At 44.4% G+C, this 13,177-nt stretch overlaps 1 protein-coding gene across 3 annotated transcripts in view; it reads left to right on the forward strand.

Annotated features, from left to right (window-relative positions):
- LOC120920943 (Fc receptor-like protein 3) overlaps positions 1 to 13,177 on the forward strand; it is a 60,688-nt gene that overhangs the window by 44,945 nt on the left and 2,566 nt on the right. For all 3 annotated transcript variants that reach the window (XM_040333406.1, XM_040333404.1, XM_040333405.1), the window contains exons 13-15: positions 3,631 to 3,921; positions 7,300 to 7,587; positions 9,930 to 9,980. In XM_040333406.1, coding sequence (XP_040189340.1) covers positions 3,631 to 3,921; positions 7,300 to 7,587; positions 9,930 to 9,980 — 630 coding nt within the window. The remainder of the gene's footprint in view (positions 1 to 3,630; positions 3,922 to 7,299; positions 7,588 to 9,929; positions 9,981 to 13,177) is intronic.

The following is a 13,177-nucleotide window of genomic DNA, read 5'->3' on the forward strand; positions in this document are numbered from 1 at the left end:
CGTCGCCGCGACGATGACGCGGCGATGACGCGGAGACGTAGGCGGGCCTGCCATTTAAAGGCTTCCACGCATGCGTCAAAGTCATTCGACGCATGCGAGGGACGGCGGGCGCCTGGACATGTACGGTAGGTCTGTACTGACGACCGTACATGTCCGAGCGGGCAGGATTCCAGCGGACGGTTTTAAAACACGTCCAGGAATATTTGTCTGCTGGGAAAAGGCCCGGCGGGCAAATGTTTGCTGGAATTCGGCCCGCTCGCGCCCACACACGACCGAACATGTATGCTGAAACTGGCCCGCGGACCAGTTTCAGCATACATGTTTGGTCGTGTGTACGGGGCCTTATGCCGCGTACACACCATCACTTTATGTGATGAAAAAAAACGACACTTTCTGTGAAGTAAAAAATGACGTTTTTGAAACTTCAATTTTCAAAGACGAAGTTGCCTACAGACCATCGTTTTCTCACAATAATCTTGCAAAGTGAGGTTACGTTCCACCACGTTTTACCATTGAAGCTTGCTTCATAAGTAGCTTCTGGGCATGCGTGGATGAAAAAACGTCTTAGAAAACGACGTTTTTTGCTACACACGGTCAATTTCTGTGAAGTAAAAAGTGCACTTTTGAAAAACGACACATAAAATTGAAGCATGCTTCAATTTTTTTTGGTCGTTTTTTACAAGACATAAAACGACGTTTTCCCCCACACACAGTCAATTAAAGTGACGTTTTTAAAAACGTCATTTTTTTTCATCACATAAAGTGATGGTGTGTACGCGGCATTAGAGCGAAGACTGCGACCTTCTCGTTCAACATCAGTGCCTGACCTCACAAATGCTCTTCTAGAAGAATGGTCAAACATTCCCATAGACACCCTCCTAAACCTTGTGGACAGCCTTCCCAGAAGAGTTGAAGCTTTTATAGCTGCAAAGGGTGGGCCAACTCAATATTGAACCCTACAGACTAAGACTGGGATGCCTTGAAAGTTCATCTGCATGTAAAGGATTTGGCAATATTGGGCCAGATTCTCATACATTCGCGCTGCTCCTGGGCAGCGTAATATATGAGATCTACGTTACACCGCCGCAGGTCTACAGGTTTACATCCTGATTCTCAGAACACTTACCTGTAAACTTGCGGCGGTGTAGCGTTAGATTGCTCGTCGCAAGCCCGCCCAATTCAAATGGGGAGGGCACCATTTAAATTAGGCGCGCTCCCGCGCCGAGCGTACTGCGCATGCTCCGTCGGGTAAATTACCCGACGTGCATTGCGCTAAATGACGTCGCCCCGACGTCATTTGCCTAGATGTATACGTAAATGGCGTCCAGCGCCATTCACGGACATCTTACGCAAACGACGTAATTTTTATTGAATTCGACGCGGGAACTACGGCCATCGTTAACATTGGTTGCGCCTGCTAATTAGCAGGGGCAACCTTACGCGTCGGGTACGCTACGCAAACGACGTTAATTCGCTGCGTCGACCTCGCGTATGTTCGGGAATCGCCGTACTTACCTAATTTGCATAGACGACGGGGAAAAGCGACGATGCGACACCTAGCGGCGGGAAAAAAAATTACTTTTAAGATCTGACAGCGTAACAGCCTTACGCTTGTCAGATCTAATGGGTACCTATGCGCAACTGATTCTGAGAATCAGTTGCATAGATACCCGGGGCCAGATGAGGTGTTACGACGGCGCTAATGGTGTTGCGCCGTCGTAACGCCTTTGAGAATCTGGCCCATAGTGTATATGTACTGTAGGTTAAACATGGAATAAACAATGATGGATGTCAATTTATTTTCTTGGGTTCAAGCTATTTAAGAGAAAATTGTGGGTTTTAATTTTGTCATGAAAGGGTATCAACAGACTTGTCCATGTCTGTAGCACCTCCCTGCCTCTTATAGTGAGATCAGCCTTCCACACTAGATATACAAACTTGCGTGTCATTTTCAAATTAGTCTGGGGTTCACTGGCCCTTTACGTTGCTGATACCGACTCACATGTCTATCAACACTGCATATTTACCTGTACACGGTTAGTAAATGTAATGGAGTCTGGATTTAACCCCTGCGTTATTGATCAACATCCAAGAGATATTGGTGGAGGGGTGCTGGACACAGATTTTTACAAATTAATCAAAATGCGGACAAAATCATTAAATAAGCCCAATTGGCCTGTAGTCTTCAGCTCACCACAAAGACAGGGATCCCAGAGGAGAGGATATTTAAGTTGAGAGATCCAAGTCTTATGCCTTGTACACACGATCGGTTTTCCTGGCTGTAAAAAGTCAGAGGGGAAAACCGAGAACCTGCTCGGTAGCTTTTTCCCCCTACACACGGCCGGGTTTCCCAACAAGAAAACTGCCATGAGAGCTTTGGATTGGGAAACCCGGCCGTGTGTATGCTCCATCGCAGGTTGTACCCATAGGAAATCTGCTGGCTTAAAAACCACCGGGAATCCCGGTGGGAAAAAAGAGAACGGTGGTTTTCCCTTTGGGAAAACTGCGATGGAGCACACACACGGCTGGGATTCCCAGCCAGAAGCTCTCATCGCAGTTTTCCTGGATGGTTTTTCCGACGGAATTCCGCTCAAACTTATTTTGCATACACACGATCACACAAAAGTTCTCTGAACTTTCGTCCGTCAAGAACGCGGTAAGTTCAATGCTTCCTAGCAATGCGTTGAATTGTTTCTGAGCATGCGTCGGAATTTTGCGCGTCAGAATTGTTACAGACGATCGTATTTTCCGATAGGGATATATTCCATCAGTAAATTTGAGAACCAGCTCTCAATCTTTTGTTGGCAGAAATTCCGACAGCAAAAGTCCGATGTAGCCTACACACGGTTGGAATTTTCGTTCAAATGCTCACATCGGTCTTTTGCTGTCGGAATTTTCAATCATGTGTACGGGGCATAATAGGTCAAGTGCCCAAATGAAAAATCCCTAGGAGTTCAAAGTCTCTATTGTTCAACTAGTTGTAATCAGTAAAGACTTTGGACTTCTTATGCCACGTACACACGATCGTTTTTCGGCATGAAAAAAAACGTCCAACGGATGTTGGTTCAAACTTGTCTTGCATACACATGGTCACACAAAAGTTGTCAGAAATTCCGAACGTCAAGAACGCAGGGACTTGCAACACGTACGACGGCACTAGAAAATGGAAGTTCAATACCAGTCGTGTTAGTAGAAGTTTGGTGAGAGACGGCGATTCGCGCTTTTCAGCCTCGTGCTCTTCAGTCCGTTACAGCGTAACAAATGTGCTATATCCATTGCGAACCATGGAGCATGCGTGGAATTTTGTGCGTCGGAATTGTCCACACGCGATCGGAATTTACGAGAACGGATTTTGTTGTCGGAAAATTTGAGAACCAGCTCTCAAACTTTTGTTGTCGGAAATTCCGACAACAAATGTCCGATGGGGCCTACACACAGTCGGAATTTTCCGACAACAAGCTCCCATCGAACATTTGTTGTCGGAAATTCCGACCGTATGTACGCGGCATTTGACTTATTACACCTACTGAGCAACAGGGCTGCCATAACTATGTTTACGCCCCTGGTTAGGCAGAAATCCAATTTGTGATGTAAAACTTTGTAATAATGAACTTTTTTTTCATATTCTAGAATTGTTTTCTCCTCCAAACCTTATTGTGAGTTCAAACTCAATTACAAAAGGGAGATCTTTGGTCCTATCATGTGACACAACAGGATACCCGAACAGGCAAAGCTCAAACTTGGAGTATAAATTCTATAAAGATGGAAAACCAATGCAAACAGTTCGATCCTCCACTATATACCGTATTTACGAAGCCGACGAGGATGATTCTGGGGAGTATTACTGTGAAGTTTCCGTTTCCCCCTTTTCCACCAACAATATAGTCAAGAGGAGCAATAAAACATATATTCTGGTTCAAGGTGTGCAGGAAATGGTTTCCATTCTTATTGTTTCTCTAATCTCCAAGATGGAAATCTTACGATAACCTTTTCTTTTAACAGTTATTACTATATGGTGGTTAAAGTGGTTGTAAAGTTACCAAATGTAAAATACATTTTCATATATATATGCATTTAGGACTAACACAAGTTCGTTGTTTTTCTTTCTAACTTGCCCTCATTGAACTGCCCACTTCTAAAGTGCAGGTCCTGTGATCGTTATAGCTTCCCGAGTGATTCATGGACCTGTTAGCGGGTGTGTGTACAGACTGGGGGAAAACGTCATTGCCAGGAATGACGTTGTCGCTGTTCTGTTACAAGGGTAGGGGAGGAGCGGCTGGAGTCAGGAGCGATGGGCAGGAAAGAGCGGCTGGAGGCGGGACAGATGGGCGGAGAGGAACTGCTGGAAGCAAGATGGATAGGCAGGGAGGAATGGTTTGATACAAGAAGAATTTGTGGTGAGGAGAGGCTGGAGGCAGGAGGAATGGGTGGGGAGGAGCAGCTGGAGGCGGGACAGATGAGCGGGGAGGAACGGCTGGAGGCAGGATGGATAGACAGGTAGGAATGGTTTGGTACAAGAAGGATGGGTAGGGAGGGAAGGCTGGATGCATAATGGATAGGCAGGGAAGAGTGGCTGGAGGCAGGAGTGATGGGTGTGGAGGAGCAGCTGGAGGCAGGGCGGATGGGCGGGGAGGAATAGCTGGAGGGAGAATGGATAGGCAGGGAGGAATGGCTTGATACAAGAAATATGGATGGGGATCGGCAGCCATGAATAGCATGGTCAGTTTACTGTCAGGAAGAGAGGCACAGGCAGGACCAACCACCTATTACCACAGAAAGGGGTGCATTTCACTGCATTGCTACAGACCATATTATCATTATAAGAGGCAGTATCATAATAGTTTTTTAGGGTTATAAACACTTTAAGTTTGTAATCCCGTTGTGGCAACCTGGAGCAAACTTTTTCATCTAATATATAGCTTTACGGTCACTCAGGGGCACAATTGGGAGACAGGGACACACTGTTGTTACTCCCTACCAGGAAGTACCTGAACAAGGACTTTTAAGGCAGTGCCACCATTCATTCTTTTAATAGAAACTCCAGGTTTCAAAGGATTTAAAACAACTTTTGAAATGATGTTAAATGTAAGTATGTATGTGCCTTACCTTGCCAATCGCCATGGGGTCTGAAATCACTGTAATAGGCACAGCTATTACAGTAAATCCAGTAAGCTTCCAGGTCCAGGTCCAGGGCCAAGTGTCTGCCTTGCTGCTTACTGAACACAAGGGGTTGTGCTCTTACCATAGGAGCCATTCAAAGAATACTTTGTGTTTTCATTACTTCACCACCTCTCCACCTTGTCCAATCAGAGGATGCTTTGCATTCTGCCTCCTGTGTTCATTATACAACTCGGTTTAGGAATCAAAAGCTATTAGAATTTACTGATCAAAGATGTTCTGTAAATGGCACCTGTGTCAAGCGAGCAAACTTCCAGAGATCATAATACAGCAGTGCAGCTGCTCGGCACAGGATCTCAGGAGCTAGCGGGGATCTCTGTAGTAAAGGTGTCTACTGCATTGATTTCCAGCTTTCACTGGGATTCCGCTGGTATGGAACATTCATACTTACATTGGTCCAAGCTGGACCAATGTAACTTTGCAAAAAAGCCATACCTAACAATCATAAAAAAATTGTTGCCTAATGAAATTTTAATGAGCGGTCAAGGGAATGGTATTGCCCAGACAAAATATAGGCCTCATATATACGTAGACCTCAAAGGCATTTCCTCTTTTGTAAAGAAAAATCGCCACTAACCAATAAACCCAATCCCTGCCTAAACATTTACTAATCATTACAATAGTCTTCCGTGGCTGGCAGTGGCATCGCTAGGGGGTGGCTACTGGGTCTATAGTCCCGAATCTGGGACCCATAGCCTCTAGATCTCTAACCTAGGGTTGGTTCTGGTCTCCATCTGCTCAGCTGGTGGCCAAGGGAGGAAAATTACTATTTAATGTTACTAGGTACAAGTTATCTATATTCCGCCAATTTAATCAATATCCTGATGTCCACTTCTATACCAAACAGCCTGTAAATGTCGAGAACTGCAGCACAAGGATTACTCTGCCAGGACCAGTAGTGTATTTAGGTTTTGTGCTGCCCTAGGCCCGATTAAACTCGTGCACCCCTAATTTAAATATGACCCACCCCTTCCTGTCAAGGCCAAACCCCTTACTGTTTAAGACCCACCCTGAAATGTTCGAGTGGGGACACTAGTTCTGAGGGCCTGGGGGGCAATGGATTTTCTTAATTTGCATATATTTACTTTCACTTCCTGTTTGGCTATGGGGGCAGGAAGTGAAGGGAAATCTGTGCAATGGGACAGGGATGATAACAAATAAACTGACAGGGGCTATAACCCTCCCTTACTCTATACAAAATGAAAAAAAAAAAGATTTACCTATAGTTCTACTTTAAACACAAATTTCTGATCTTTTTATGGAGAGGTCTAAGAAGGTATAACCATGCCAATGGTGCAGAAGAAAACACATAAAACAGTGAGGAAGGTTTGTGCCCCCAAATGCAGCCAGTTTGTCCCTCAATTGCAGCCAGTTTGTCCCCCCCCAATTGGCGCCAGTTTGTGCCCCCCAAATGCAGCCAGTTCCCTCCAGCCCGGCACTTACCTTCCTCGGGTCAGCGCCATCCTCTCCACGCTCCCTCGATGTCTTCTCCTGCCCTCTATACCATTTCAGACCCAGTGCACCTGATTGGCTGAGAGGCGGGTCAGTGTTAGGGAAGCGATTCCCTAACACAGCACTAGTTAACCAGGGAACGCACAGCCTGCGCGCCCTCTGGTTAACCATCTGGAAGACGATTAGAGCCTGCAGGCTGTAATAGGGAAGCCTATTAGAGAATCTCGCTCTAATCAGGTACTTCCAAAACACGCCCACCGCTGTTATTCAGATGGCCGGTGCTCAACAGGGGGCCGAACATCTGAATAGTGGGTGGAAGCGGCAACAATACATAGTATCATGCAATACATGAATCTATGTATTGTTGATTGATGGGTACTAGAGAGAGGGGCGGCGCTTTTGCACCCACTATGGATGCACCGCCACTGCCATCCAGATATGGCCATCGTTCAGCTGCATGACGATACTTTTGTTACTTATTATATATTACATACACACACACACACACACACACACACATGTATATTATACATGCCTGCCCAAGCGTATGACTTTCTTTACTTCGCTGCTATGGGCTCTAGCCCCAGATCTTTTGTAGACCTAGCAATGCCCCTGTTGGCTGGTAAGATTTGATGGAGATTCTCTGACATTATCCTTTCTTTCTAACAGTGCCAGTACTTAATGCAAAAATGACAATGGACCCCCAAGTATCGGACATGACATCTGGACTTAGCGTGACTTTCAAATGTTCCGTGCAGCGTGGCACTACTCCCTCGTATGTATGGCTCCACAATGGCAAGGAAGTGGGTGGGAACTGCGTTCTATATGACATAACTCATGACGGAAAAGTGCTGTTCATAAACTCAACACATCTCCACCATTCTGGAACCTATCAATGCCAGGCCAAAAACAGCATCTCTGACTCCAAGAGTGATATCCTGAGGATTAATGTTACAGGTAAGATGTTGTAATACTTGTGGAAAAGCCTGTTTTTTTTATTTTTATTTTGACAAAACATTGTGTTTTGCTCCTAAATCTAATCATTGGAAATGGCTAGTGGTCATTGAAGCCTTAGGGCCAGATTCACAACGAGCAGGCGCAACGTAACTTTTCTGATTTAAGTTACACCGCCGCAAATTACACAAGTTAGTGCCCGATCCACAAAGCACTTACCTGGAAATTTGCGGCGGTGTATCCTAAATCAGTCCGGCGCAAGGCGGGCCAATTCAAATGGGGCGAGTCCCATTTAAATTAGGCGCCCTCCCGCGCCGGACGTACTGTGCATGCTCCCGATGCCATTTTCCCGACGTGCTTTGCGCGAAGTTACGTTGCACCGAGTTTTGTGAATCGCGACGGGTAAAAAAGAGATGCGGCGGGAAAAAAATTTTTTTTTAAAAAAAATTTACAGCGACGCGGGAAAGACGGGTACACTTTTACATGGTGTACTAACTTTACACTTTGTAAAAGGTACCCTATCTTTGCAACGGCAAACTAACACTTACGGCGACTTAACGAAGGGAAAAAGCTTTGTGGATCTCTGTAAGTGCTAATTTGTAAGTGCTAATTTGCATACCCGACGCTGGATTACGACGAGAAATGCCCCCAGTGGCGGCCGCGGTACTGCATCCTAAGATCCGACAGTGTAAGTCCATTACACCTGTCGGATCTTAGGACTAGCTATGCGTAACTGATTCTATGAATCAGCCGCATAGTTAGAAACAGAGATACAACGGCGTATCAGTAGATACGCCGTCGTATCTCTTTTGTGAATCTGGCCCTAAATTCCCACACCAAATATACTTAAAGGGGTTGTAAAGGTTCCTGTTTTTTCACCTTAATGCATCCTTTGCATTAAGGTGAAAAAAAACACCTCACTGTCGCGGGCCCCCCATACCCCATTTTATTTACCTGAGCCCGTTCACCTGCTGTGCGCGTCCCCTGGCGTCCTCTTCTCCACTGAGTCAGGCTAGATTGGATAGATTGATAGGAGCACAGCCATTGGCTCCCGCTGCTGTCAATCACATCCAAAGACGCAGCCGCCAGGGGGTGGGGCCGAGTCATACAATTGGCAGCTATGGACGTAGACCGTATGACACAGGAGCGCACCCGCAAGCTAACCCCCTCGGGAGAGAGCTCCCCAGAGGGGGAGGAGCCAAGAAAGCTGCCATGGGACCCCAGAACAGCAGGATCGGGGTCACTCTGTGCAATACCACGGCCGCCGCTGGGGGGAGTTCGCGTCGTAAACCAGCGTCGGGTATGCAAATTAGTAGTTACGGCGATCCACTATGTTTTTTTGCGTTCGCTACGTCGCTGCTAGTCTAGTTTCCCGTCGCAAAGTTAGTCGTTGTTTTAGCTGCCCTAACTTTACACAGCACACGTATGGCCGTCGTTCCCGCGTCGAAAGTTAACAATTTTTCCTTCTTGCGTAAGACGCCCGGGAATACGGAAGTACGCTACCCACGTCACCGTTCGAAAAAATTAAGTCACTTCGCGCAAAGCACGGCGGGAAATTCAAAAGGAAGCATGCGCAGTAGGTCCGGCGTGGGAGCGCGCCTAATTTAACTGGCACACGCCCCTTTGAATTACGCGTAAGTTTTAACGCAAGTGCTTGGTGAATCAGGCACTTGCGCTGAAAACTTGCGGCGGTGTAACGTATCTACGATACGTTACGCCGCCGCACTTCTACGTGAATCTGGCCCCATAATCCCCCCTCCACCAAATATTTTGAAACAAAGTGCACAAAGCAGGGTCCATAAAGACATGGATGAGCGAGTTTTTTGGGTGAAGGAATTTGACTGGCCTTCACAGAGTCCTGACCTCAACCCAATTGAACACCTTTGTGATGAATTATAGTGGAGACTGTAAGCCAGGCCTTCCCGTCCAACATGAATGCTTGACCTAACAAATGCTCGTCTGGAAGAATGGTCAAACATTCCCATAGACACACTCCTAAACCTTGTGGACAGCCTTCCCAGAAGAGTTGAAGCTGTTATAGCTGCAAATGGTGGGCCAACTCAATATTGAACCCTACGGACTAAGACTGGGATGCCATTAAAGTTCATGTGCGTGTAAAGGCAGGCGTCCAATACTTTTGGTAATATAGTGTATTTATTTTTTCATGAGATCACTGCCAGCGTCTATAGCCACCAGCAGTGATCACTGTGTTCTGCTGGCAGTGAAGACTCCCCATCAGTACTGTAGCAGTAGATTATGTTTTACTTTCATTATGTCTTGGGTGCCACAAGTTTTTGAATGTATAGGGCGTAGAATAATGTATGTCTCATACTTTTCTCTTGTAGAACCTGTGATCACTGCACCCCCCTCCGAGAGTGTGAAATGTCCCAGAACAGGTATGATCTGGTGTTCAAAAGCAGTTTTCGTTTTCGTTGGTTGCGGGTAACGGTTGGACACAGACAACACCTCGGTTTTGCTGTCCGGTTTGGGGAGGCTGACTGATTTAAAATATAACTAAAGGCAGAACGTATTTTTAGGTTTGGATAGAGGGGAGATGGATTAGAACACCTCTCAGTTTGTATTGCTGTCTGTGCCCCCCGTTAAGGAGATTCCCCCTCTCTATTTGTCCTGTTTACCATTATAATCGAAAGTGAAAGTAAAAGAAAATCACAAATTATGGGCTGTCCCTAGAAAAGTAATAGAGGGTAAATCTTTCCATGAGGACACCCCGTGAGTCTCACCCCGTGAGTTCTGGTGACCTAGGAGGCCCCAATAAATTCCCTTAATTTGCAGGGATTTCCGCTCACTTCCTGTTTTATCTTTGGGACAGGAAGTTAAGGGAACCCTCTCCAATGGGACACAGATGGCAAAAAAAACTGACAGGGGTTATAACCCTCTTCTAAAGTTTTTCCCCCAAAGTTTTACATTAACCACTTCAGCCCCCGAGGATTTGGCTGCCCAATGACCGGGCCACTTTTTGTGATTCGGCACTGCGTCGCTTTAACTGACAATTGCGCGGTCGTGCGACGTGGCTCCCAAACAAAATTGACGTCCTTTTTTCCCCACAAAAATATTGTTTTGGTGGTATTTGATCACCTCTGCGGCTTTTAATTTTTGTGCTATGAACAAAAAAATGCGTACATTTTGGGAAAGAAACAATATTTTATACAGGAGTGTCAGCATGGGATCCGAGAAGAGGAGAATGGGGCTGCTCTGTGCAAAACCATTGCACAGGGCAGGTAAATATGACATGTTTGATTTTTTTTAACCTGTTGGCAAAGATGAGGCCTCTGGGCAGATGGCACTTGGGGTAAAGCGGCCGCATATTTGCATGCTATATTGCAAAAATAGTTGTGCCGAGAGTGCACTAACCGCACACTCCCGGCGGCTAACGTAAAGCCAATCACAGTGATCACATGATCATAAACCCTCCGGGCATCTTAAAAACCTTAAGGCCCCTTTTACACTGGGGTGTTTTTCGAGCGTTATTCGCACGTTTTTCGAGGGTTATTCGAGCGTTTTTCGAGCGGTATTCGAGCGAAGCCTCATCTGCAATCTCAATGTGCTGGTAAAGCACCTCTAAGACCCTAACGTTTTAGGGCATTTTTGCAGTGCCTCAGTGTGAAAGGGTAAGGCGTTTTTACAGTGCTTTCAATTCGTTTAAATGGAGAGGGGCGTTTTTGTAGCATTTTTTTCAACGCCAAAAAGCTGCTCCAAAGATGCTGCTTGCAGGACTTTTCTCAACGCCCCGCCATTGCAACGCCTCAGTGTGAAAGGGTTAGGCCCCATACACACGAGAGAATTTATCCACGAATACGGTCCAGCGGACCGTTTCCGCGGATAAATCCTCTTGAGGATTTCGGCGGATTTTCATGCGATGGATCATTACGACGCATGCGGGGGATCCCTTCGGACGGATGGATCCGGTGAGTCTATACAGACCAGCGGATCCATCCGTTGGAATGGATTCCAGCAGATGGATATGCTTGGCATGTCAGCAAATATTCGATCTGCTGGAATCCATCCCAGGGGAGAAATATCCGCGGAAACAGATCCGCTGGCGTGTACACACCATAGGATCTATCCGCTGAAACCCATCTGCTGGGATTTTTCAGCGGATGGATTCTATGGTGTGTACGGGGCCTAAGGCGTTTTTTACAGCGCTTTCAATTCATTTCAATGGAGAGGGGTGTTTTTGGAGCGGTTTTTTTCAGCGCCCAAAAGCTGCAGAAGAGTGTGAAAGGGTCCATTGAGATGCACGGAGAGAGCGTTTTATGAGCGTTTTAATAGCGCTATTTTTAACGCTATAATGCTGTAAAAACGCTTCAGTGTGAAAGGGGTCTAAAGGGCTGGGAGGCACCGGCCCCAGGGCGTTAAGTCTGCCTTTAATGTCACTTTCAGATCAGGTCTCAGGTAAACAAGGACAAGCTGATGTCCACTCAGCTCCTTCTGCGGTGCATCAGTTTATATAGGATGTGAATCCATCTTTACTTACGGTTAGATTATAGGCAATAGACATGTGCACTGCTGAAAAATTTGTTCGTTTTCGTTTTATAATTTTTTTTCCGCTTTTCAGGTCATTCGTTATGATCGAAATTCGTGAATTAGAAAATTCATAAATTCATAAATGTGTAAATTCGTAAATTTGTAAATTCATAAATGTGTAAATTGGTAAATTCTTAAATTTGTAAATATGAAAATCTCTAAATTAAAAAAATCGTAAATTCGAAAACCTGAAAATTCAAAATACTAACTAACTAACTAACTAACTAACTAACTAATAATAACTAATTATCAAATTATAGGTATTGAAATTTTCTTTCAAATTTGGCTGTTAGTCAACGTAACGTATACAAATTTATCCAAAGTTACGAATTATCCATACTAACGAGTGCCGCGTCAAAACAAATGGAATGGAATTATTATTAATAATATTAATAATAATAATAATAATAATAATAATAATAATAATAATAATAAAGATAATAATAAAAAGTTTTTATTATTATTGTTATTTATTATTAATAATTAGTTTAGTTTAGATAGGGCATTTGTTATTTCGGATAATTTGTAACTTTGGATAAATTTATATTCGTTACGTTCACTAACAGACAAATTTGAAAGGAAATTCCAATACCTATAATTTGATAGTTAGTAATAGTTAAGTCAGTTATTATTTCTGATTTTTACATTTTCGGGTTTTCGAATATTCAAATTTTCGGGTTTTCTCATTTTTGGACTTTTGTTTTTATTTTCGGATTTTTGGTCTTTTGAATTTTCTTTCGTATTTTTTGAATTTTCAAATTTCCAGGAATTTCAGATTTCAAGATTCTTGAATTTCAAATGTTCAAATATTCAAATTTACAACATTTTTAAATACTCAAATTTATGAACTTTTGGAAAAATGTGTGTTTTAATTCATTCGGGTATTTCTGAATTAACTAATTTGTAAAAATTCTTTAAAAAAACTAATTTGGAACTAAACAAATTGCACATGTCTAATAGGCAAGAGGATATGTCTCGAAAGACAAAAGAAGGGGAGCCATTAGTACATGTTCTATAAGTAACTAGTTACTATTTCTGGTGAAACTTG

Source organism: Rana temporaria, chromosome 13 (assembly GCF_905171775.1).
Source record: "Rana temporaria chromosome 13, aRanTem1.1, whole genome shotgun sequence".
Classification (NCBI taxonomy): domain Eukaryota; kingdom Metazoa; phylum Chordata; class Amphibia; order Anura; family Ranidae; genus Rana; species Rana temporaria.